The 23,337-nt window shown below is 50.7% G+C and overlaps 1 protein-coding gene across 2 annotated transcripts in view; it reads right to left on the bottom strand.

Moving 5' to 3' along the window:
* Positions 1 to 23,337, bottom strand: part of igf1ra (insulin-like growth factor 1a receptor) — a 135,714-nt gene that overhangs the window by 41,732 nt on the left and 70,645 nt on the right. For both annotated transcript variants that reach the window (XM_038784459.1, XM_038784460.1), the window contains 8 exons: positions 20,200 to 20,503; positions 15,643 to 15,785; positions 14,708 to 14,852; positions 5,549 to 5,763; positions 4,618 to 4,744; positions 3,239 to 3,477; positions 1,264 to 1,431; positions 119 to 326 (listed from right to left, as the gene is read on the bottom strand). In XM_038784459.1, coding sequence (XP_038640387.1) covers positions 119 to 326; positions 1,264 to 1,431; positions 3,239 to 3,477; positions 4,618 to 4,744; positions 5,549 to 5,763; positions 14,708 to 14,852; positions 15,643 to 15,785; positions 20,200 to 20,503 — 1,549 coding nt within the window. The remainder of the gene's footprint in view (positions 1 to 118; positions 327 to 1,263; positions 1,432 to 3,238; positions 3,478 to 4,617; positions 4,745 to 5,548; positions 5,764 to 14,707; positions 14,853 to 15,642; positions 15,786 to 20,199; positions 20,504 to 23,337) is intronic.

Here is a 23,337-nt window from a genome sequence, read left to right as displayed (position 1 = left end):
GCTGGCCGCAGTTTCAAGGCTGAATTCCCTAAATCCTGCCTCGGAACCAGGATTGGGAGGGGGGGTGTTCGTGGTTTCACTGCACACAGGACAAGTCACCCGGGTGCCCGTGACTTACCTCGGCATAAAGATGGAGTTGTGCAGGAAGTTCTCGAAGGACTTCTGAAACATAACTTCCTCGGCTTCTGCCTTGAGTTCATCCGGGGACTTTGGGCAGGTGCAGCACTGTCCGTGTTCCGCTTTGTCGGACGTCTTTGAATCAGCGTTACCGTCGCCCTCCATGTCAATCGCCCCCGTGGCAGAGATCCTGGTGGGCAGCTTCATACCTGGAGAAAAACTGCAGACTGAGAATAGAGCTGTTCACACGGGCTTGGACACACATCAAAGAATAATATAATAATCCTTATTAGTGTCACAAGTAGGCTTACATTAACACTGCAATGAAGTTACTGTGAAAATTCCCTAGTCGCCACATTCCGGCACCCGTTCGGGTACACGGAGGGAGAATTCAGAATGTCCAATTCACCTAACAGCACGTCTTTCGGGACTTGAGGGGGGAAACCGGAGCACCCGGAGGAAACCCACGCAGATACAGGGGAGAACGTGCAGACTCCGCACAGACAGTGACCCAAGTCGGGAATCGAACCCGGGTCCCTGACGCTGTGAAGCAACAGTGCTAACCACTGTGCTAACATACCGCCCTCCATAACGTGGGCAGAACAAGTGTGTATCTGTGAAATCTAGAATCTTCTATCAGAGAAGCAAAATCGGTTTCTAAAAAAAAAACCAAAAGGAACATAGAACATTACAGCGCAGTACAGGCCCTTCGGCCCTCGATGTTGCGCTGACCTGTGAAACCACTCTAAAGCCCATCTACGCTATTCCCTTATCATCCATATGCCTGTCCAATGACCATTTGAATACCCTTAGTGTTGGCGAGTCCACTACTGTTGCAGGCAGGGCATTCCACGCCCTTACTACTCTCTGAGTAAAGAACCTCCCTCTGACATCTGTCCTATATCTATCTCCCTTCAATTTAAAGCTATAAAGGAAAATGGATAAATATTGAAAAAGCGTGTTTGGAGAACTGGGCGAGTTTAGGTAGCTCGATCAGAGAGCTAGCACAGACATGATGGATTAAATGGCCTCGTATCATGTTGTTGGGTTTTCTCCCGCACTCCTAGCATCCTAAATGTTTAACTTGCATCCCCTAAGAGTTTGAAGATTTCACCACGCGGCATCGAAGCGCCAATCCACTTTTACCTTTGTGGCAGTAGTCGTGTTTATAAAGCTCCGTGTCCTCGGCCTGTTGTTGCCAACGCACCAGGTAATAGGTGATGTTGCCGTTGGAAAAGGCAGGGGGCTTCCACCTCACCACCAGCTGAGCAGAGGAGTTCGACATGGCGAGCACGTCAAGAGGAACTGACGGAACTGCAGCAGGAGAGAAAGAAACACAATCAAAGTACCGGTTAGTACCCGGGGTAAGTGAAAGTTGTGCTTCGACCGACACCCCAGGTCTCGCACGCCTATTCTGGCCCCAAGACCATTGCAACGCGGGGGCTGGGAACCGCTCCCTATATTCACTTTGAATTATAGAACAGGAAGATTTCAAACTTTAACCCGTTCTCAGCTTGGTCAAACAGCCAATCTCTTGGTTCCTTAACCGGCGGACTGGGCGGGGACAGCATGAGAGATAAACCAAAAATCCTTCCGCCAGGAATCCTGCTCCGCAATGTCTCTTCAATGCTCGGGAAGATGATGGGACAGGAGAAGGTCGAGGGCAGGTTGTAGCGTCAAACACTGACATGGTATCCAGTTTCACGCTGGACACCTGGGGGGGTAGGGAGGGGGGGTGCCCTTGGTGCCCTGGGCACAAGGCAGCTCGTTTAGAAAACTCCCACAGTCTGTATTTTTAATGTATCGATTTTCATCACCCGCCCCCCCCCTCTCCTCGGGATGTGGTGGAGTGGTGGGTGAGCCTCTATATATTACCCACCCCTGAGTTGAGCTGTTTCTCTAGGCTTTGTGTAACCTATCCTCAAAACCTCCGAGAGCAGCGGGGCAATTTAGCCTGGCCGATCCACCTACCCTGCACATCTTTGGGTTGTGTGGGGGGCGAAACCCACGCAGACACGGGGAGAATGTGCAAACTCCGCACGGACAGTGACCCAGGGCCGGGATCGACCCCCCGAGTCCTCAGCCACCTTGATGCCACAGTGCTAACCACTGCGCCACCCGTGGGCACTGTTCAAATAAGAACTTTGAACACATCTGGGCAGCGGTGTCCGCTTCAGCTCTTCGGTGACCGGTGGGCGCTGCGGGGGTTGGGGCGCATCATCATCACCAGAAATATGCTGATTTAGTTCATTAAATTTCCGTGACCTTTTGTTTTAGTTTCCGTGACCTTTTGTTTTAGTTACAGCGCCTCAGGAGCGTCTGTCACCCCATCATTTCTGTTGAAATTCCTGACCTTTTTGTTTATTAAAGGAGCATAAACAGGGCGTAGCTGGGATGTCCGGAGACTGAATAGAGTCCAATAAACAATCGGCGAAGAAAAACTCAAGTCTTGGTTTTGACTTCAACCAGTTAGGATTCTATTAAATGGGCCGAATGGCAATGTAAACAGTTGGGTTCTTTCGACAATCCGACACTGCCACTTTTCTGGGTCTGGCCCACAAATTCCCAACTTTGTTGAACTCCTCGTCAAGGATGGGGATAGCAACTCATTACTTTGGGTGAGATTGCAGCTGCTTTGCGTTGTAGAATCTCAATCAGTGGTGGGACAGTTCATTTAGGATATCTGACTTTTCAAGGGGAGGAGTCCCTGGAATTAACTGATTTTACAAGATGATCTTTAGTGTGGTGTCCGCTGTGCCCTTGATGTTTAACCATGGAGGTCACCATATTAAACGTTTCACTGCTTGGTAATTTGTACAGTGGATTGATTGACAACCAAACAAAATATTGTAATTAGCTCACATGTGCTCTGATTTGAATGTGGGGCCTTTCAAAGTATTGATGTTTATTTTAGTTTGCTCATGTTACAGAAAAAAAAAAACTTTGTTGAACTCCTCAACTCAGCCGGATTGGTACACGTCACCTGGGGTGCGAGCCCTTCGAGAGCAATGGGATAAGGCCAGCCCGCTCGCCTGCAAACGCGCCCAAGACATGGTCAGAGGGGCAAATGGCGTGGATTATTTGGGTGACGTTAACGGTGGACAACCCGAGGACTGCTTACCTGAGGCGTTTGTCTTCATGTAGATGATTTTGCTCTTCGCCCCGTGGTTACGGCCATCTTCGGAAGTGGCGAGAGTGATGGCCTTGACGAAAATGGCGTACTGAGTCCAGGGCTTTAAGTTAGTCAGATATACCCCCGGTTCTTGCATCTTGCTCTGCGGAAGGTCAACATCAACCATGCTCCAGCTATTGGAGCCACAGGCATCCTGACCATCATATTCGGTCAAATTTTGAAAGGGTCTTGAGAGGCAAAAGAACAACAAATGGAACTGTCACAACACCACCAGGAGAACGCGCTTTCATGAAACACAATCAAGATCCCGCCCATGTTTTTGCTCCTTTTCGCTTCCCTGATTCCATAGGTGCAGCGAAGCAGCCTGCGGAGAGGGGAAGCACGGGGCAGGAGGTTGGGATTGATGTCCAGTTTAGCTATTCCTTTCCCTGCACGGGATGTGAGGGTCACTGGCTGGGCCTGGCATTTACTGACCATGGTGAGCTGCCTTCTTGGACCGCTGCAGTCCGCGTGGTGTAGGTACACCCACAGTGCTGCTAGGGAGGGAGTTCCAGGACTTTGACACAGTGGCAGAAATATAGAAAATAGGAGGAGGCCATTTGGCCCTCCAAGCATGCTCCATCATTCAATGTGATCATGGCTAATCTTCTAACTTGATAGCCTGATCCCGCCTCACCCCCACCCATATCCTTGGATTCTGTTCACCCCGAGATAGAGTGAAGGAACAGCCGATAAATCTCCAAATCAGGATGCCGAGTGGCTTGGATGGAATTTCTAGGTGGAGGTGTCTACTGCCCTTGTCCTTCCAGGTGGTAGAGGTCGTGGGTTTGGAAGCTGCTGTCTAAGGGCCCTTGGTGAGTCGCGGCAGTGCATCTTGTGGACGGCACGCACGGCTGCGTCAATGGTGGAGGGAGCGAATGTTTACGGCGATGGATGAGGTGTCAAAGAGAGCAGAGTTGCTTTGCCCTGGATGGTGTCGAGTGTTGTTGGAGCTGCACTCATCCAGGAAAGTAACAATCCTGTTAACGTGGGACTGGAGTCACGTATAGTCAGACCAGTTCAGAATGGCAAAAATTCCCTTTATTGAAGGACGTCGGAGAAACAGTTTTTTAATGATGACGCCATTTCCACCACCTCCTTTGCGCACCGAACCTCACCCTCCTCCCTCACCCCCCACTCCCAAACACCCACACAAGCCACCCACATGGGCTCTCATGTTACTAGATTTATCGAATTCAATTTCACATTTCACATCTTGGAATCTCTCAATTTTTCCCAATTATTAAGTCTATAACTATAAGCACGGCACCGCCTGCCAATCCCATCTTAGGCACAAGCACATGTGAACGCAATAACCAAACACTCACGCTTCCTTGTAGTAGACAATGAAACTGATGAGGTCCCGATAATCTGGAGGGCGATACCGCTCCCATTTCAGTAGTATCCGGTTCTTGGCTGTGGAATTGGCTGTGAATTTCAAGATGTGACTTTCGCCTGGCAAATAAAAGAGGAGACAAAACCATTTCACCATTGGCGACTCGCAGAGACTACCTGGGTCTCGCATCACTGAGCTGGGGAAACACGGGGGCACTTGTGGAACACGCTGTCCGAAAGGGCGGTGCAATAGGCCGCACGAGCAACTTTCTAAAGCAGAGGTGATAAAATATCTGCCGTAAACAAACTGAAGAGCCAGTAGGAGGGAGCAGGACCGATTGGGTGGATTCATCAAGGAACGGGGAACAGGCGTGACATGATGGGCTGAATCAAGTCATCGATCAGAGGCAACCCTTGCCATCTGAACTAGCCCCTCTCCGTCATTCTATCGCTGTTCATGGTTGAGGAGTTATTGCAGTAGAATTAATGCTGGACACATCCTGCACCCATGCCTGGCAAAGCAGACTCCCACCAAGGAAAAATGAATTTTGATAAATCGGTACACGCGCGCATGCACACCTACAACTGGTCTTGGAGCTACTGGCTTAGGGGAAGGGGGGAGAATTCTAATCTTGTTTCGAATCTAGTCAGCACCAAGGAACGGCTTTTTCAAAGGGCGTGCAGATTGAGCGATGGCAGTAATGGCCTCGACCGGCACGTTCTGTGTGGGTCAACACTCCCCACCAGGCCTCACACTCTCAGAACGGGCCCTGATGGCGGTGACCTTCAGAAGAGAAGGAAGTGGGTCATTGAAAAAAAAACGTGGGTTCGTACATCACCCCCCCCCCCCCCCCCACCACCACCACAGTTAGAGGAGTTTACAAATAAACCCAACGCGCAAACCCAGGGTCTCAGTTGACTCACAGGAAGCTCGGTCTCCATTCGTCCGCTGCTCCATGTCGGATGTGCCCTGCCTCCCCTTCACACCCGCCACCTCCACCATGCGATAGATCTCGGATACGCAAAGCTTTGGGTTGAAGGCAAAGTAGATTTTCCCCTGCTTGATGGTGAGGTTATGGCGGCTCCAATCCCACAGCTGCTGCAAGTTCTGGTTGTCCAACACGTAGAAAGAATAGTTCCTGCTCAATTAAACAAGGCAAGCCCCGTCATAAAAGTACACATTCGCTTGGAAAGGGAGATGTATTAATGTGATATATCCCACAGTTGGAACTTGCAGTTAAGGTACAACGTTATTTACAATGCGGAGTGAAAGGGTTTGCTCTGCCCTCGATGATGGATCTTACAGGTGCCAACTTCTAGACCGTAGTCATGGGACTGTCCCTTTAAGAAATGTTTTTGTCTTGTCACAAGGCTTCAGTGATGTCATTGTGCGGGTGGAGCTGGGCTGTGGCTCTGGGAATTGGTTTTACTTTCGCTTTCGGTTTGGAGCTGGTTTGTTGCTCGGAACTTTTACTTTCGTTTGCACATTTTGGCTGCTGTAGGCTCAGACAGAGAAGTATCTTGGCCTGTCCCTCTCTTTCCGATTTTAAAGAGTTATTCCAAGGTAGCAAGAAACCCAATGGTTATCGTTACCTCCTGTTTTGGTAAAAGGGGGGGGGGGGGTCTTTGGTTTATGGGATCTTGTTATTAAATTGGAACAGTTAAGGGGGAACTTATTAAGGGCTATACATAGATTACTGCAGCTGTGTGGGGTCTTTGTGTTTGTAGTTGATAATAATTCTTGCTGTGTGTGTTTATACAAATGTTAACTAAATTTGTAGAATAAAGCTTGTTTTTCGATTAAACGCGCCTAAGAACTCCATTGAATATCACCTGAAAGGCAAGCTCTTGTGATCATCGTAACCAAAATCAATAAACAGTTAGAGGTCAGGTGACCTCCATAATATACTTTGGAGTTTTCTAAACTCTGGCCCATAGCAGTACCCCACAGGCCATCACCAACACAGCCAGATTGTAGCATCCCAGCGGCAGTGAGGGACACGTGCACTGGGGACGGACGATTCATTGCAGGCAGGCACTTTTGAACCAGCAGACTCCAGCTGTCGAGTCAGCCGTGACTTGGGAAGGAATGGGTGGGGGGGGGGGGGGGGGGGGGGGGGGGGGCAGAAGGCTGTGGGTTCAAGTCCCCACTTCAGAGCGACGAGGCCAAAATCTGGGTTGCCATCCCAGCGCAGTACTGAGGGAGTGCCGCACTGCCGACGGTGCGGTCTTTCAAACAGGGGGTTAAATTGGAACCCAGGCAGGGCAGAACGGTGGCACAGTGGTTAGCACTGCTGCCTACGGCTCTGAGGACCCGGGTTCGAATCCCGGCCCTGGGTCACTGCCCGTGCGGAGTTTGCACGTTCTCCCCGTGTCTGTGTGGGTTTCGCCCCCACAACCCAAAGATGTGCAGGGTAGGCGGATTGGCCACGCTAAATTGCCCCTTAATTGGACAGAATAATAGGGAACTCTAAATTTATTTTAAAAAAAGAATAGATTGGAACCCTGGCTGCCCTCTTGGACGGACAGAGAGATCCTGGCCTCAACTAACACGACTAAAAGATGATCCAGTTTTTTGAGAGCTCGCTGAGCTAACAAATTGGCTGCTATGTTTCATAAATTACAACTGTGACTAGACTTCAAAGCTACTTGGAAAAAGTGTTTCGGCTATTCGGAAAGGTTTTATTCCCTCAGTATGTGTTTATATTTCCTGCCCCTCACATCCAGTTTCCAACAGTACCAGACTCAAATTTATTTATTTTTCATTCATTGCATGTGGCCGTCACTGACAAGGCCAATATTTATTGCCCATCCCTAATTACCCTGGAGCTGAGGAGAGGCTGGCTAGGCCATTTGAGTGGGAATTTTTATTTCTGCTGTGGCGGGATTCGAACCTGGGACCCCCAGAGTATTGCTCTGGGTCTCTAGACTATACCACTCCACCACTGCCTCCCCTGCATTAGTAATGCAGCATTTACCAGGCTTCCAGCCGAAAAGGTGGCATGGTGGTTCGAACTGTGGCTTCACAGAGCCAGGGTTCCAGGTTCGATTCCCCGCTGGGTCACTGTCTGTGCGGAGTCTGCACGTTCTCCCCGTGTCTGCGTGGGTTTCCTCCGGGTGCTCCGGTTTCCTCCCACCAGTCCCGAAAGACGTGCTTTCCAGGCGACTTGGACATTCTGAATCCTGCCTCAGTGTACCCGAACAGGCGCCAGAGTGTGGCGACTGGGGGATTTTGATAGAATTTACAGTGTAGGAGGACACTCGGCCCATCGAATCTGTACCGGCACTTGGAAAGAGCGCCCCACTTAAACCCACACCTCCACCCTGCCCTCGTAACCCAGTAACCACACCTAACCGAAGCGCAATTAGCACGGCCAATCCGCCTAACCTGCACGTCTTTGGACTGTGGGAGGAAACCGGAGCACCCGGAGGAAACCCACGCACACACGGGGAGGATGTGCAGACTCCGCACAGACAGTGACCCAAGCCGGGAATCGAACCTGGGACCCTGGAGCTGTGAAGCGACTGTGCTAACCACTGTGCTACCGTGCCGCCCTAACAGTTCACAGTAACTTAATCGCAGTGTTAATGCAAGCCTACTTGTGGCAATAAAGATTATTATTATTAAAAGGCTTTAGTGCAACCGGATCTAAATACTATTTTCAAAGAGGAATCCAACCTTCTGTCTACCTTTGCTTCAGGTGCCTCAGTAGCTCAGGTGGAGCTTCCCGCAGCGAAGAGTTGACTCAGAGATTTTAATTGGCGTGGGGTGCAGATTAAATCTGGAAACTCTTTGACTCTACGCGGTTACGTTACACACTGGGAGGTTCACAGACAAACTCAACCACTTGGGGGGTGGATAGGAGCTCCAAGCATTCGGCGTGTACTCCACCCTCACTACGCCACCCGGGCTTTTTAAACTTCCAATGGTTGGAACTCAGACCATGGTGCCTCAAAGGACTGGGAATGTTTAAATGACACTATATCAATGGAAGGTAGGTGCACTGCCCCAGCTCTCTGGAGGTGCCTTCTGCACACCAAGGAGGAAATCTCACATTAACGGAGGTCCTCGGTCGCAACCCCGGCTGCAGCGCCCCATCGAACTTCCCAGTTCCACAGGTGGCAGCTCTTAAGCCAGATGCCTTCAGCGGAGATGGTGGCCAAATGGTAATGTCATTGGATCAGTAATCCAGAGACCCCAAATAATGCACTGGGGGGGGACAGGGTTCAAATCCCAGCCTGGAAGCTGATGCAATTTAAATTCAATTAATTAATAAATAAAAATATGGAATTGCAAACTATTTTTTAAATTCTTTATAAATTTAGAGTACCCAATTCATTTTTTCCAATTAAGGGGCAGTTTAGCGTGGCCAATCCACCTACCCTGTACATCTTTGGGTTGTGGGGGCGAAACCCACGCAGACACGGGGAGAATGTGCAAACTCCACACGGACAGTGACCCAGAGCCGGGATCGAACCCGGGTCCTCGGCGCCGTATTCAACAGTGCTAACCACTGCGTCACCGTGTCGCCCTTGGATTTGCCAACTGCTGGTCGGGATTCTCCCAGCCGCACCTGCCCGCCGATCGGGAAGCCCTGCCCAATGTTAACGGGCCGTTACATGGTCCGCCTCCTGCCCGTGGTGATCTTGCGGAAGGCGGGGCTGGAAGAATCCAGCCCAGTCTCCGCAATGGTGATCGTGAAACTATCCTCGATTGTCGTAAAAACCCATCCGGTTTACTTTCGGGAAGGAAATCTGCCGCCCTTACCCGGTCTGGCCTACCTGTGAGTCCAGACCCACAGCGATGTGGTTGACTGTCAACTGCCCCCTGAAATGGCCGAGCAAGACTCTCGGTTGTACCAAACCGTTAAGGAAAAGGACTGCAGCGGTCAAGGAGATATCCCATGGTTAAAACTGCCCAAAGGGAAACAGAACAGGAGACCATTCATCCCCTCTGTCATTCAGTGATAGTATGGATGATCAGCGGTCTAACTGCATACGTAAAATAAATGCATCATATTGCCAGGCCCTGGTCTATGAATAGGGGGAAGGAAGTAGCCAGTGTGCCTGTTCAAATTAATTGAATTGCGACCACTGGTGGAGAGATGATTAGTAGCGAACGGGGGGGTAGGACTGGACGAGGTTCGACTGCAAGTTGCCCGCCCGTTCACAGCGTCAACTAGAAGAGGGTATCAATCGGTCAACACTGGCTCAATCCCAACACGCAAACACGGATGATCTGCTGGAGGGCAGATGGAACTTGCAGGATTGGACACGAGCGTGGATCGGGCAGGGAGGGGGCGGGGAGGGGTGGAAATAGGACTTCAGGAGCCAAAATCATAAATCGTAATTGGAAACTGGTTAGAAAATACACCCAAGAGGATCCGCTCGCCATGTGGACTGCAGTGAAAAACACCAGATGTCAGAGGACAGCGACAGAAATGTGACCTTGGGGTGCAGGTCGCTTTGTAAAGCCCACAAACCCCCACCACCCCTCCAAATGGACTGCGGCCTTGTATCATATGCTCAAACGCAAGGCCCGCTCTCGAAAAAGCAACTCCCACTGCAAGATTTGTTGTTTTTCCTGAGCCAGTGCAGCTTTTGTGAGCGCCGCCACGTCAGAGAGTCACTTGAAACCTTGCAGTTCCAAACAAAGTGGATAGATAGTCACTCTGGCGCGACCTTTCCCATGACCCCCACTGATCGATGTCAAAGGCCTCCCTGTACGAAGTTCATTCATTCTTCCGGGAATAAAAGGCTTACCTTTCAGCAATTAGCGCTTTCACCACTTACAACTGTATGTTTATTTTAGGCCCAGATTGATATTGGGGAGGAAAGGAGGGGGGGGGGAATGTTGAAGGATGCCGTTCCGATGGAGTTCCAGAAATATTTGTACTTCTTCAATTCAGCCCTTCCCCTGGTTTGGACTTGTTCACCTATTTCCTCTCCTTTACTGCTCATTCTCTCTCTTCTCTGAAAGCAGACTTGTTGGATTTATAACATACCAGATCCACAGCTCCTCTTAAAATGTTTCACTCCCAACGAATGACTTCCAAACGGAGGAACAGGAGGTTAATTCTGCACCTCAAATCTGCTCTGTTCTGCCGTTCAATTAGATCGTAGCTGTTCCATATCTTAACTCAATCCACTCCTCGTTATTCTGTGAAGTTAACACCCTGGCCTAACAAAGATTGACCAATATCAGGCTTATATTTTCAATGGATCCCTAGTTGTTAGAATTCCGATGGGATAATGTTCCGGTGTGCGCATCATCACCTCCAAACGGCCTTCTAATTTGTGTCCCCTTTGTTCCGGAATTTGTTTAATTTATTGTTTCACGGGCAGTCGGCAAGGAAGGCCTTTATTGTCCATCCTTAATTGCCCTTGAACTAAGTGGTTTGCTCAGCCATTTTAGAGGGTTGACGGTGCAGAAGGAGACCATTCGGCCCATCGAGTCTGCACCGGCCCCTTGAAAAGAGCACCCCATTGAAGCCCACCCCATCCCCGTAACCCAGTAACTCCACCTAACGTTTCTGGACACTACGGGCAATTTAGCATGGCCAATCCACCTAACCTGCACGTCTTTGGACTGTGGGAGGAAACCGGAGCACCCGGAGGAAACCCACGCACACACGGGGAGGACGTGCAGACTCCGCACAGACAGTGACCCAAGCCGGGAATCGAACCTGGGACTCTGGAGCTGTGAAACAACTGTGCTCACCACTATGCTGCCCCAAAGATAAAGTATTTAAGGTGTAGGCCAGACGGGTCAAGGGAGGCAGATTCCCTTCCCGGAGGGCATTAGCAAACCAGTTTTTGCAACAATCAACAATGCTCATCGTTAAATTTTCAACTCCAGATTTTGAAAACAAAATTGAATTGAAATTCCATCTTCCACTTCAAGCCTTCGATTCGAGTCTGGGTCCCCAGAACATCAGCCTGGGTATCTGGATTACTATTCCCGTGACAAGTCCACTGTCTTCCCCACCAGAGGAAATGGTTTGCCTCATACTCTACTAAATCCTTTAATCATCATCAACACCTCAATCAGGCCACTCCTTAAGCTTCAACAAGGGAAATCAAAAGTCAGTTTGCCAACCAGTCGAAGCAGGGGTATTGTCCTGTAGTATAAATTGTTGTGATTGTTTGAAATTTGGCATTCCTGGGTTTCCCCTGATGAGTGCAAGGTTAAAAGCTTCAGCAGCATGTCTCTCCTCTCAGTCATACTCTCGATCGTTCCTCCATTATTGAAGTACTTTGTTAGCTGCGAAGTGCTTTGGGATGTTCATGGGTCATTGTAGGAGCTTGTTCATTCTGATCAGGTCAGGTGCTGTGGCAGAGAATGTTAGGGTGGCACAGTGGTCAGCACTGCTGCCTCGCAGCGCCAGGGACCCGGGTTCAATTCCAGCCTCGGGTCACTGTCTGCACGTTCTCCCCGTGTCTGCGCGAGTTTCGTCCGGGCGCTCCGGTTTCCTCCCACAGTCCAAAGATGTGCAGGTTAGCCGGAGTGGCCGTGTTAAATTGTCCCTTAGTGTCCAAAAAGCTTAGGTGGGGTTATTGGGTGATAGAGATAAGAGTGGGGGGCATGGGCCTAGGTAGGGTGTTCTTTCAGAGTGCAGAGTCGATGGGGCGAATGGTCTCTTTCTGCACTGTGGGGATCCTATGAACGCGTGCCCCGCAATAACCACGCGGTTAAGCATCCCATTTGAACCTGGGACCAACATACAGAGGCAACTTGTAGTGATGCAACCAAATCATCGGTTTTTAGTTGTGTTTTCCGAGGGATAAATGTTGGTGACGGCAATTTCCTCTTCAATAAGGCCGAATGTTGGGAGGATGTTCAGTGCGAAGAGATTACTGACCCGGGAACAGGAGAGGAGCTGCTCCGTTTTCTGGGGGAACTCTTCAAAGTCACCACAGTGAACAATGCTATCGTAATAATACACTGTTGGCACTAAGATGGGGCGGGAAGGACCCACTAAGATGGGGCGGGAGGGACCCACTAAGCTGGGGCGGGAGGGACCCACTAAGATGGGGCGGGAGGGATCCACTAAGATGGGGGCGGGAGGGACCCACTAAGATGGGGCGGGAGGGACCCACTAAGATGGGGCGGGAGGGATCCACTAAGATGGGGCAGGAGGGACCCACTAAGATGGTGCGGGAGGGACCCACTAAGATGGGGCGGGAGGGACCCACTAAGATGGGGTGAGAGGGACCCACTAAGATGGGGCGGGAGGGACCCACTAAGATGGGGTGGGAGGGACCCACTAAGATGGGGTGGGAGGGACCCACTAAGATGGGGCGGGAGGGACCCACTAAGATGGGGCGGGAGGGACCCACTAAGATGGGGCGGGAGGGACCCACTAAGATGGGGCGGGAGGGACCCACTAAGATGGGGGCGGGAGGGACCCACTAAGATGGGGGCGGGAGGGACCCACTAAGATGGGGTGGGAGGGACCCACTAAGATGGGGTGAGAGGGACCCACTGTGCCGTCTTCAACCTTCGCTCCTCCTCAACAGGATAATCCCGTGGGAATTTATAATCCTGTGGGAGTTTATTAACCTTCTTCCCAATATTCGTCCTCCCCTGGCCAGCAGAGGTGTCGACTATGGTGAGCTTCATGGACATTAACAGCCTCAACGGAGGACAACAGGGCAGCAATCCGCAAGTTAGAACGCTGTGGGTTCAAGCCCCATTCGAGATGATAGCACAAAATGTCCTCTGGTAGCACTGAGGGAGTACTACTCTATTGGGAGGTGCTGCCTACCTGACCCAATGGCATGGCTCCAAGAACAAGGGCAGCTTTCAATTACCCCTCGACCAATATTATCATTTGTACCAAGGTGAGAGAGCTTCCTGTGAGTAAATAGAGTCAAATTGGTTTCTTTCTGGAGGTTTCATCATTAAAAAAAAAATGCATCCATGGGATATGGGTCGCTGGCTCGACCCAAGACTTATTGTCCATCCCTAATTGCCCTTCAGAAAGTGGTGGTGAGCTGCCTTCTTGAACCGCTGCACTCCGTGTGATGTAGGTACACCCACTGTGCTGTAAGGGCGGATGTTCCAGGATTTTGACCCAGTGACAGTGAAAGAACAGCAATATATTTCCAAGTTAGGAATTGTGTGACGTGGGAGGGGGGGGGAACCTCCAGGTGGTCATGCTCCCACGTATTCGCTGCCCTTGTCCTTCTAGATGGTCGATGTCGCAGGTGTGGAAGGTGCTGTGAAGGGGGAGCTTTGATGATTTGCTGCAGTGGATCCTGTAGATAGGACACAGGGCTGTCACCATGCGCTGGTGGTAGAGGGAGTGAATGTTTAGTATGGGGAAGGGGTGCCAATCAAGCGGGGCTGCTTTGTCCTGCATGGTGTCAAGTTTCTGAAGTGTCACTAGAGCTGCACCAATCTAGGCAAGTAGAGAGCATTACTCCTGTGTAACTGGATTTGGAAGCAAGTCAACAATCTGCCAAGGCCCCGATATTAATGAGTGCCTTGTGCTGGGAGGTACATGTGGGTAGATGGGAGCTGGTTCAGATGCAATAGTTTCCTATCTTGCACTGATCAGGACAAACACAAGAATGGCAAATTTCAGACGATCACAATAATTTATACTGCATGTGAAAAGGGTATTGACTTGTTGGCAAATCAACTCTGATTGGTCAAAGGAGAAGATAGTCAACATATTTAAATTATTCTCGACAGAATAAAGAACCCATAAAATATATACATTTTTAAATTTAGAGTACGCAATTTTCCCAATGAAGAGGCAATTTAGCGTGGCACATCTTTTCGGGTTGTAGGGCTGAGGCCCACGCAGACACGGGGAGAATGTGCAGACGCCACACGGACAGTGACCCAGGGCCGCGATCGAACCCAGGTCTTTGGGGCCGTGAGGCAGCGAGTGCTAACCACTGCGCCACCCTGCCGCCCGCACAAGTAAAATACGTCTTTCTTTATAAGCCAAACCTAAGCCGACAGCGTTATTTTAGTTTCCTCCCAATCGGTTTAAGACAGGAGAGATCAGGTTTGGTTAGCATGCAGCAGATTGGCTTTCCCAACAGTAATGTTCCTGGTGTAGTGCTCACCCTTCCAGCTGTTCCTCCCCATTGATGTAGCGCAGGCTCTTGAAGAAGGAAAGCGAGACGAGGGCATAGGAATGGCGGATTTTCACGTATCCCGAAATGGTTTCTATCAGGCCGAGGTTGGCTTCCAGCTCGGCAGCGATGTTGTCTAACGGCAGGGGGGAGAAAAAAAATGAACATCTCAACGTAGCAAAAACGAACGAGCAAGCGCATTTCTGAGTGCTTGGACTATGCGGCTAGTGGCCAGGAGTCATCGCCTAAATAACGGGGGAATAACCGGGCTGCCTCTTTCCAGAGAAGGACCCAGCTCTCGAGATCGGTTTGGACCACCCCGAACAACAGTGAAATAAACTCTTCTGTAAAGTTCTGAAGGTTAGTTTGCAAACAGAAGCCTGTTATTAGTATATCGCACAGCTTGGGGTACAGGTTCCGGGTTGGGTACATGTCCGCCTGTCTTAGGTTCATGCATTAAGAATGGACAAGGACACTGAGCAATGCAGTGGTCTTTCATACCGTCTCTCCATCAGCCCCCCCCCCCTGTTGGGAAGGGCCGGGGTGGGGGGCATGACCATGGCCAATCGCATTCCAGCCCCCTGCCGTCTAAAACCGTACCTAACTCGGCACGAATTGACAAAGGCGCTCAGCATGGAGCTCGCTTCCGCAGCGCACACTCGGATCACCTGGGTTTCAGCCACAACAGCGCCTTTCCATTACAGACGAGGACAGTCAATGGCCAGTGTCCAACGCAGGAAGAGCGGCCACCGAATGAGGTGCATGAAGAACGAGGGCCCGAGAAGCAGAATCTCACGGAGAAGGCATGGAGGAAATGGAGAAGGGTGATGGGGGCGGAGGAAAGGATCACACGTGCAGGAAGAACGACAAACGTTTACCCTCGCAAGCCAACATCAATTAATCAATGAGAAACGGGCTGTACTCACTCCCTCTGCGGATTGTGATGATCAAGTTGCCGTCAATAACTGTGCATCCCTGCAGGTTCTGGGCAGCGGTAACCGAGTCGATGGTCCTGGTTTTGACCGAACACACACTGGGACAGGGGCCGTCACAGGGGGTGCAGTACATGCTGTGAGGAGGGGAAAGAGAGGACGCCTGGTTACCTGGAGACAACGCACAACATCAGCCAATGAACATTCAATTCACCATCCCGGAGACATACCCAGATCACCCGTCTCCAGTCCTGTAAAGTGACGGCACTACACACGTTCCAACTTGGGACAAAAGCCTTTGTGGTGGGCGCAGGGGGGGGAGTCTTGTTGCCAACACCAGTGCAGAAACCCTAATTGTAACAGGTTACAATTTAGCTCCTCGGCCCTCATCTGTTCAGCAATTCCTTTTGGCATCTGGTTTGTTTTTTTGCCAGACAGGATTACCATTGCCTTTCTATTATTTGCAAAGGGAAACAAAAGGAAAGTTTGATTCATGTCACGGGTGGTGATGGGCAGCGTTCTTGAACCGCTGTTGTCTGCATGGTGTAGGCACACTCACCGTGCTGTTGGAGGGTGGGGGGGGGAGGGGTGGTTTCCAGTGACCCAGCGACAGTGAAGGGACGACGATATATTTCCAAGTCAGGATGGTGTGTGGCTTGGTGGGGAGTTCCCAGGTGCTGGAGTTCCCATGCATTGCTGCCCATGTCCTTCTGGCTGCTAGACGTTGGGTGGTAGACGCGGCAGGTGCTGTGAGGCGGGAGCTTTGGCGAGTTGCTGCAGTGCATCTTGTAGATGGTACACACGGCTGCCACTGTGCGTCGGTGGTGGAGGGTGTGAATGTTTAAGATGGGGAAAGGGTGCCAATCAAGCGGGGCTGCTTCTCCTGCATGGTGTCAAACTTCTTTACTTTTTTAATAAATTTATAGTGCCCAATTATTTTGTTTCCAATTAAGGGGCGATTTAGCGTGGCCAATCCACCTACCCTGCACGACATCCTTGGGTTGCGGGGGTGAGATCCACGCAGACACGGAGAGAATGTGCAAACTCCACACAGACAGTGACCCAGGGCCGGGATCGAACCCGGGTCCTCAGCGCCGTGAGGCAGCAGTGCTAACCACTGCGCCACCGTGCCGCCCGGTGTCAAGTTTCTTCAGTGTCATTGGAGCTGCACTCAGCCAGGCAAGGCGGGAGCACTACTCCTGTGTAACTGGATTTGGAAGGAAGTCAACAATATGCCAGGGATCCCAATATTAATGAGTGTCTTGTGCTGGGAGCTACAGGGCGGCACGGTTGGCACAGTGGTTGGCACTGCTGCCTCACAGCTCCAGGGTCCCGGGTTCGATTCCAACCTCGGGTGGCTGCCTGTGCGGGGTCTGCACGTTCTCCCCGTGTCCGCGTGGGTTTCCTCCGGGTGCTCCGGTTTCCTCCCACAGTCCAAAGATGTGCAGGTTAGGTGGACTGGCCGCGCTAAATTGCACCATAGTGTCAAAAAGGTTGGGTTGGGTGACGGGGATAGGGTGGAGGTGTGGGCTTAGGTAGGGTGCTCTTTCCAAGGGCCGCTGCAGACATGATGGGCTGAATGGCCTCCTTCTGCACTGTAAGGGTTCTATGTTGGTAGCATGGGACCTGGTTCAGATACAATGGCTTCCAGAGTCGAAACAGCTCGTCTGCACTAACAGTCTAACGAATGAACAAACCTGCATTCACATAGCACCTTTCACATCCTCCAGCACATCCCAAAGCATTTGACACATCCAATGAGGTGGTGGTAATGGGTTTTGCTGTTGCCTTGCAGATAAACAAGGCATTAGCACGCAGCAAGCACCCCAAGGAGATAGTCAAGATTGCAGAAAAGCAAAATGTTACAGCTGTTGGAAGTATTAAATGGAAACAGAAATTCTCTTCTGGCAACAACTATGGAGAGAGAAACAGTTAATATATCAGATCAATAGCCTATTAGCAGGTAATCAGCTTTGATGTTTGTTGAAGGATAAACATAGAACATACAGTGCAGAAGGAGGCCATTCAGCCCATCGAGTCTGTACCGACCCATTTAAGCCCTCACTTCCACCCTATCCCCGTAACCCAATAACCCCTCCTAACCTTTTCTTTTGGTCACTAAGGGCAATTTAGCACGGCCAATCCACCTAACCTGCACATCTTTGGACTGTGGGAGGAAAGCGGAGCACCCGGAGGAATCCCACGCAGACACGGGGAGAACGTGCAGACTCCGCACAGACAGTGACCCAAGCCGGGAATCGAACCGGGGACCCTGGCGCTGTGAAGCCACAGTGCTATCCAGTTGTGCTACCCGTGCTGACCACTGGGGACAATCCCCATACAGCATGGGATATTTCACATATTCCAGCCAGAGGTTGGTACCTGTGGGTGGCTTCCTCACATCTTTCCGAAGTAGCTCATACCTCCTCAACTACACTGAACAGCCGGCATTGACAGAGCTGGAACGTCGAAGCCGGTTTATGCTACCAAACAATGCAAGATGTCACAAGTTGACGGGTGAGGGAGGAATGTTGGCCAAGACAGTGGATGTCCTCCAAATCGTAGCACTCTGCAATCTTTTAACATCCAGTTTAAGGAGGACAGGATTACCGTCACACCTCAAAACAGCGCCGGACTGTGGCGACTCGGAGATTTACACAGTAACTTCACTGCAGTGTTAATGCAAGGCTGCTTGTGACAATAATAAAGATTATTATTAAAGAACAGTTAGCAAAGTGAGACATTTGTAACCACCTCCACTTCTTATGAAAAGGTCATCGACCTGAAACATTAATTCTGTTCTTCCCTCCACCCTTGTTGCCCAAGTTGCTGAATTCTGAGCATTTTCGGTTTCTATTTAATATCTGTGGGATCTAACTGTGCGCAGCGATTGCGTTGCCCGCTTACATCAAGGTAACCGCATCCCAAAGCACTTCATTGTGGGACTGCTTTAGCACAGGGCTAAATCGCTGGCTTTTAAAGCAGACCAAGGCAGGTTAGCAGCACGGTTCGATTCCCGTACCAGCCTCCCCGAACAGGCACCGGAATGTGGCGACTAGGGGCTTTTCACAGTAACTTCATTTGAAGCCTACCCGTGACAATAAGTGATTTTCATTTCATTAAATGCAAAATTCTTCAAGATCTGGGAGATGATGAAGTGCTCCATAAACATATGAACAAATTCTTTTCTTTAATGGTTTTATAAAAATGTAAGGCAGAAAAAAATAACTTAATCAATCAGAATAAACTCCCAACTTTCAATTGGAGCAAGCAATTGAAGCAGGCAGGGGTACGGAACGTCACGCTCTCTACTGTTACCCACAGGACATGTCCCAAACCCAACTCTGTCCTGCACGCAGTCACTATAGCAGATGTCGTAGCCTCTATTCCTTTCCTCTACACTCCCCCACCCACCATACGAATTAGGTGATGTTTCTATGACACTAAATCTGTACCAAGGAAAACTGGCCATAAATATAGGAGACAAAATTTTTCTGCGTTAATATTAGCACCAGTGGACGTGGTCCCTGGGAGTGCTGACCCCAGACCAACCCCAGCTCAGCGGACAAGCAGCCCACCTCTTTGTCAGAATACTACGGGCATCAACCCCACTTTAGAATGAAACACATTCATCCTGGCTGACACTTCCGTGTACGGCTGAGGGAGCGCTGCACTGCTGGAGGTGGCCATCTATTGAATGATACATCCAGCTGTGGTAGTATGACTAGGGGTATTACGGTACCTGGGAGTGTGAGCTGCCATTGGTGCAGAGGGCTCGCTGCCCATTGGCCCAAGTATTGCGCTCTCTGTATTCCTATTGGCTAAGACGAAGGTAGCTCTGCCTACGAGGCGGGGTATAAGAACCAGTGTGCCCCAGCAGCCAGGCCATTTCTGTACGTCTGCTGCCGGGCTCACTTCTTGCTGATTAAAGCCTTTCGTTTTGGACTTCACCTACGTTTCGTGTCCATTGATTGTGCATCGCCAGCCAAGGTGGCAGCTACCTACTTGGAGGGGGCGGGGGGGGGGGGGGGGGGTAATAGGATCAGCAAACTCTCCCAGTGGCCAAAGCCAACATTCATCTCCCGGTTACGATGGCCAAAACAGGTTCACTGCTCCTTTGTTCTATTGCTGATGGGATCTTCCTGTGCAAAAGGCATCTGCCATGTGTACTTACAAAATAAATGACTATTAACATTGCTGGGGGAAAAAGTAGCCAACCACTCGGCACCCTGTCCTCATGCAGTACAAATTGTTGCTCCCTTTGAAATTTGGCATTCTTGTGTCGGCCCTGACGAGTGCAAGGCAAAAAGCTTCGACAGCATCTCTCTTTTTCGGCAATGCCCAAGCACTCTACAACCAAACGGCCGCGACTGTTAATGTTTTGGCTCCGAGGCGCTTTGGAACTCCCTCAGGTGCTGCATAAACACCTGACTGGGGTCAAAATACGTCTAAACGCTTTTGACCCCAGCGGAAGCCAAGATGGGAGAAAGAAAAATTGGGAGGAAAATTCTGACGTCAATAAAAAAAACAAAACAAGACGTTGTATCGAACCTGCTGCCGTTGCGAATATATCCTGCCGGACATTCGAGAACACATTCTCCCTGGTGAAGGACGAACGATTCCTTGGGACTATTGTCGGTGGGGTTTGAACAGAAATCCTTGGTCACACATCGCCAGCCTCCGTACTTGTAGGTTCCTGGTGGGCAGCTACGCAGACACTGGCCCTCGTGGTAGTAGTTCTGACACGCCATACAGGCTCTGTTGCTGTTCAGCGCAGTGCAGCCTCCCAGGCATTCTTCGTGGCAGCACTCATTCCGGTCGTTACAGGCGCGCTTCCCGCAATTTTTCAGGCACACTGTAAAGACACAAAACACACACAAACGTCGGGTTATGTTTAATACTCTCACACAATACGCTGCGTTTATATAGTGCCTTCAACTTCCTAACATACAGCACATGGGTATCACAGAATCGGTGAAAAATTCAGTGCAGAAAAGGCCCTTCGGCCCATCGAGTCTGCAGGGCGCATGAAAGGATCTGCCAATCCTAACCCCATTTGCCAAACAGCCTTGAATGTTAAGACGTTGCCAAGAGCTCCTTCAGGTACGTTTTAAAGGATGTGATGCAACCCACCTCTACCACCCTCCCAGGCAGCGCGTTCCAGACCATCACCACCCTCTGGGTTAAAATCATTTATCCTCACATCCACCCCCTCCAAACCTCCTGCCCCTCATCTTGAACTTGCGTCCCCTTGTAACCGACCCTTCAACGGAGGAAGGGTTTCACCTGAAGAAGGAGCCGTGCTCCGAAAGCTCGTGTTTGAAACAAACCTGTTGGACTTTAACCTGGTGTTGTAAGACTTCTTACTGTGCTCACCCCAGTCCAACGCCGGCATCTCCACATCATGGCCTCATAATCTTGTACACCTCCATCAGGTCACCCCTCAGTCTCCTCTGCTCCAGCGAGTACTGTGAGACAAAGTTTGAATGCCAGACCAGGGCAGCACGGTAGCATGGTGATTAGCATAAATGCTTCACAGCTCCAGGGTCCCAGGTTCGATTCCCGGCTGGGTCACTGTCTGTGTGGAGTCTGCACGTCCTCCCCGTGTGTGCGTGGGTTTCCTCCGGGTGCTCCGGTTTCCTCTCACAGTCCAAAGATGTGCGGGTTAGGTGGATTGGCCATGCTAAATTGCCCGTAGTGTCCTAATAGTAAGGTTAAGGGGGGGGGGGGGGTTGTTGGGTTACGGGTATAGGGTGGATACGTGGGTTTGAGTAGGGTGATCATTGCTCGGCACAACATCGAGGGCCGAAGGGCCTGTTCTGTGCTGTACTGTTCTATGTTCTAAGGAGATAGTCAAAAGCTTTGTCAAAGAGGTAGGTTTCACAAGGTGTCTCAAAGGAAGAAAGACAAGGGAGACTGTCCGTGAGGTTTTAGGTAAAAAAACTCTGCAGGTTAACATCAAGGCAACTAAAGGCATGGCAGCCAACTGTGGGACGAAGGTATTACCCTCGTCTCTGGAATTCACTCCCCACCCACGCTGGAGGTCGGAGTTCAGGACAAAACAGCCTGCTTGATTGGCACCCCCAACCCCCACCGTAAACATTCACTCCCCACACCATTCAGATCAACTGCAACAATTCACCAAGGCTCCATCTCCGAACCGGTCCCCCACTCCCACCTGGGAGGGTGGCAGCCACATGGGGAACACCCACCGCCACCACCACCACCTGCAAGTTCCCCTTCAAACAACTCCCCATCCTGACTTGGGAATGTATCGGTCGCTGGGTCAAAACATCCTCTCGAACAGCACAGTGGGTGCACCTACACCCCACGGACCGCAGCGGTTCACGGAGGCGGCTCACCACCACCACCTCCTCGAGGGCAATAAGGGATGGGCAACAATTACTGGCCTTGCCAATCGGGCCCACATTCCGAGAACTAATATCTAAACGGTATGCTTCACAAAAAGGTTGAAAGCAAGATGGATGTTGGTACTACCAGGAGCTCTGTCCGTGCACGTGAAATTGGACGTGTTCTTTTTGTGCAAAAGCAGCTTAAAAAAGGTCATTGTGACATGTCCCGTAGAAGTAAAACTCTGGACTGGGTCACTGTGCGGAGTCTGCACATCCTCCCCGTGTGTGCGTGGGCTTCCTCCGGGTGCTCCGGCTTCCTCCCACAATCCAAAGATGTGCAGCTTAGGTGGATTGGCCATGATAAATTGCCCTCAGTGTCCAAAATTGCCCTTAGTGTTGGGTGGGGTTACTGGGTTATGGGGATAGGGTGGAGGTGTTGACCTTGGGTAGGGTGCTCTTTCCAAGAGCCGGTGCAGATTCGATGGGCCGAATGGCCTCCTTCTGCACTGTAAATTCTATGATACATCAACGGCCACTTCCTACTACCCGCTTGTGACACAGTCAAGCAACACAGGCACGATGGTCTCGTTTGGGGCTCTGGCTTCAGCAAGCTGGCCTCGCTATCCCGGGACTCGACTCTTCCGATTCTTTCCCAGCCGGGCCTCCCCATCTTCCACCCTCCTGTACACCTGGACCTCGTTCAAATCTCCGCTGCCCCTATTCCAACTCGCACCAACTCCTGTGCATCCATCATCCCTGCGCTCACTGACCTTCCATCGCCCCCACCACTGCTGGCCTGGCCCGACAGCCCCCTGGAGGGGCCCAAATCTCCAGAATTCCCTCCCTGGATCTCTCCCTCTCCTGGTAGATCCTCTTCAAAACCCACTCCTTTGCCCGACCTCCTGGTCACCTGTCCCAGTACCTCGTGTCGGCTTTGCGGACAATGTTGGCAGGCAGCACCGCCTTGGATTCATTACATGAAAGGAGCTACATAAATGCAGAGAGTTTTTGTTGCCTCTGCGATCTGTTGCCGGCGTCGAACCTCAGGGACCAATAATTCCCTGGCTATTTAAAAGAAATCCTTAAAAGAAAAGATGGGGAAATTAAGTGGAGCTTCATTAAGTGGTTTTCAGATATTCTATTATTTGTCAATCCAAAGTAGCATTTATGTTTAAAATAGGTTTGCCCAGTTATACAGTACGTACAGTTCTCAAGTATGCAATTTAGTTAAATGAAAGCATAATTGCAGGGACTGAGAGACAGTTGTACACTCAGGTACACAGTGTACCTTGTCCCACACCTGATCCACCCCACAGCACCCTGTTAGCAAAATAAA

This window comes from Scyliorhinus canicula, chromosome 24 (genome assembly GCF_902713615.1).
Source record: "Scyliorhinus canicula chromosome 24, sScyCan1.1, whole genome shotgun sequence".
NCBI lineage: Eukaryota > Metazoa > Chordata > Chondrichthyes > Carcharhiniformes > Scyliorhinidae > Scyliorhinus > Scyliorhinus canicula.
Note: the sequence above shows the minus strand (reverse complement) of the source record. Positions and strands in the feature narration are given on the sequence as shown.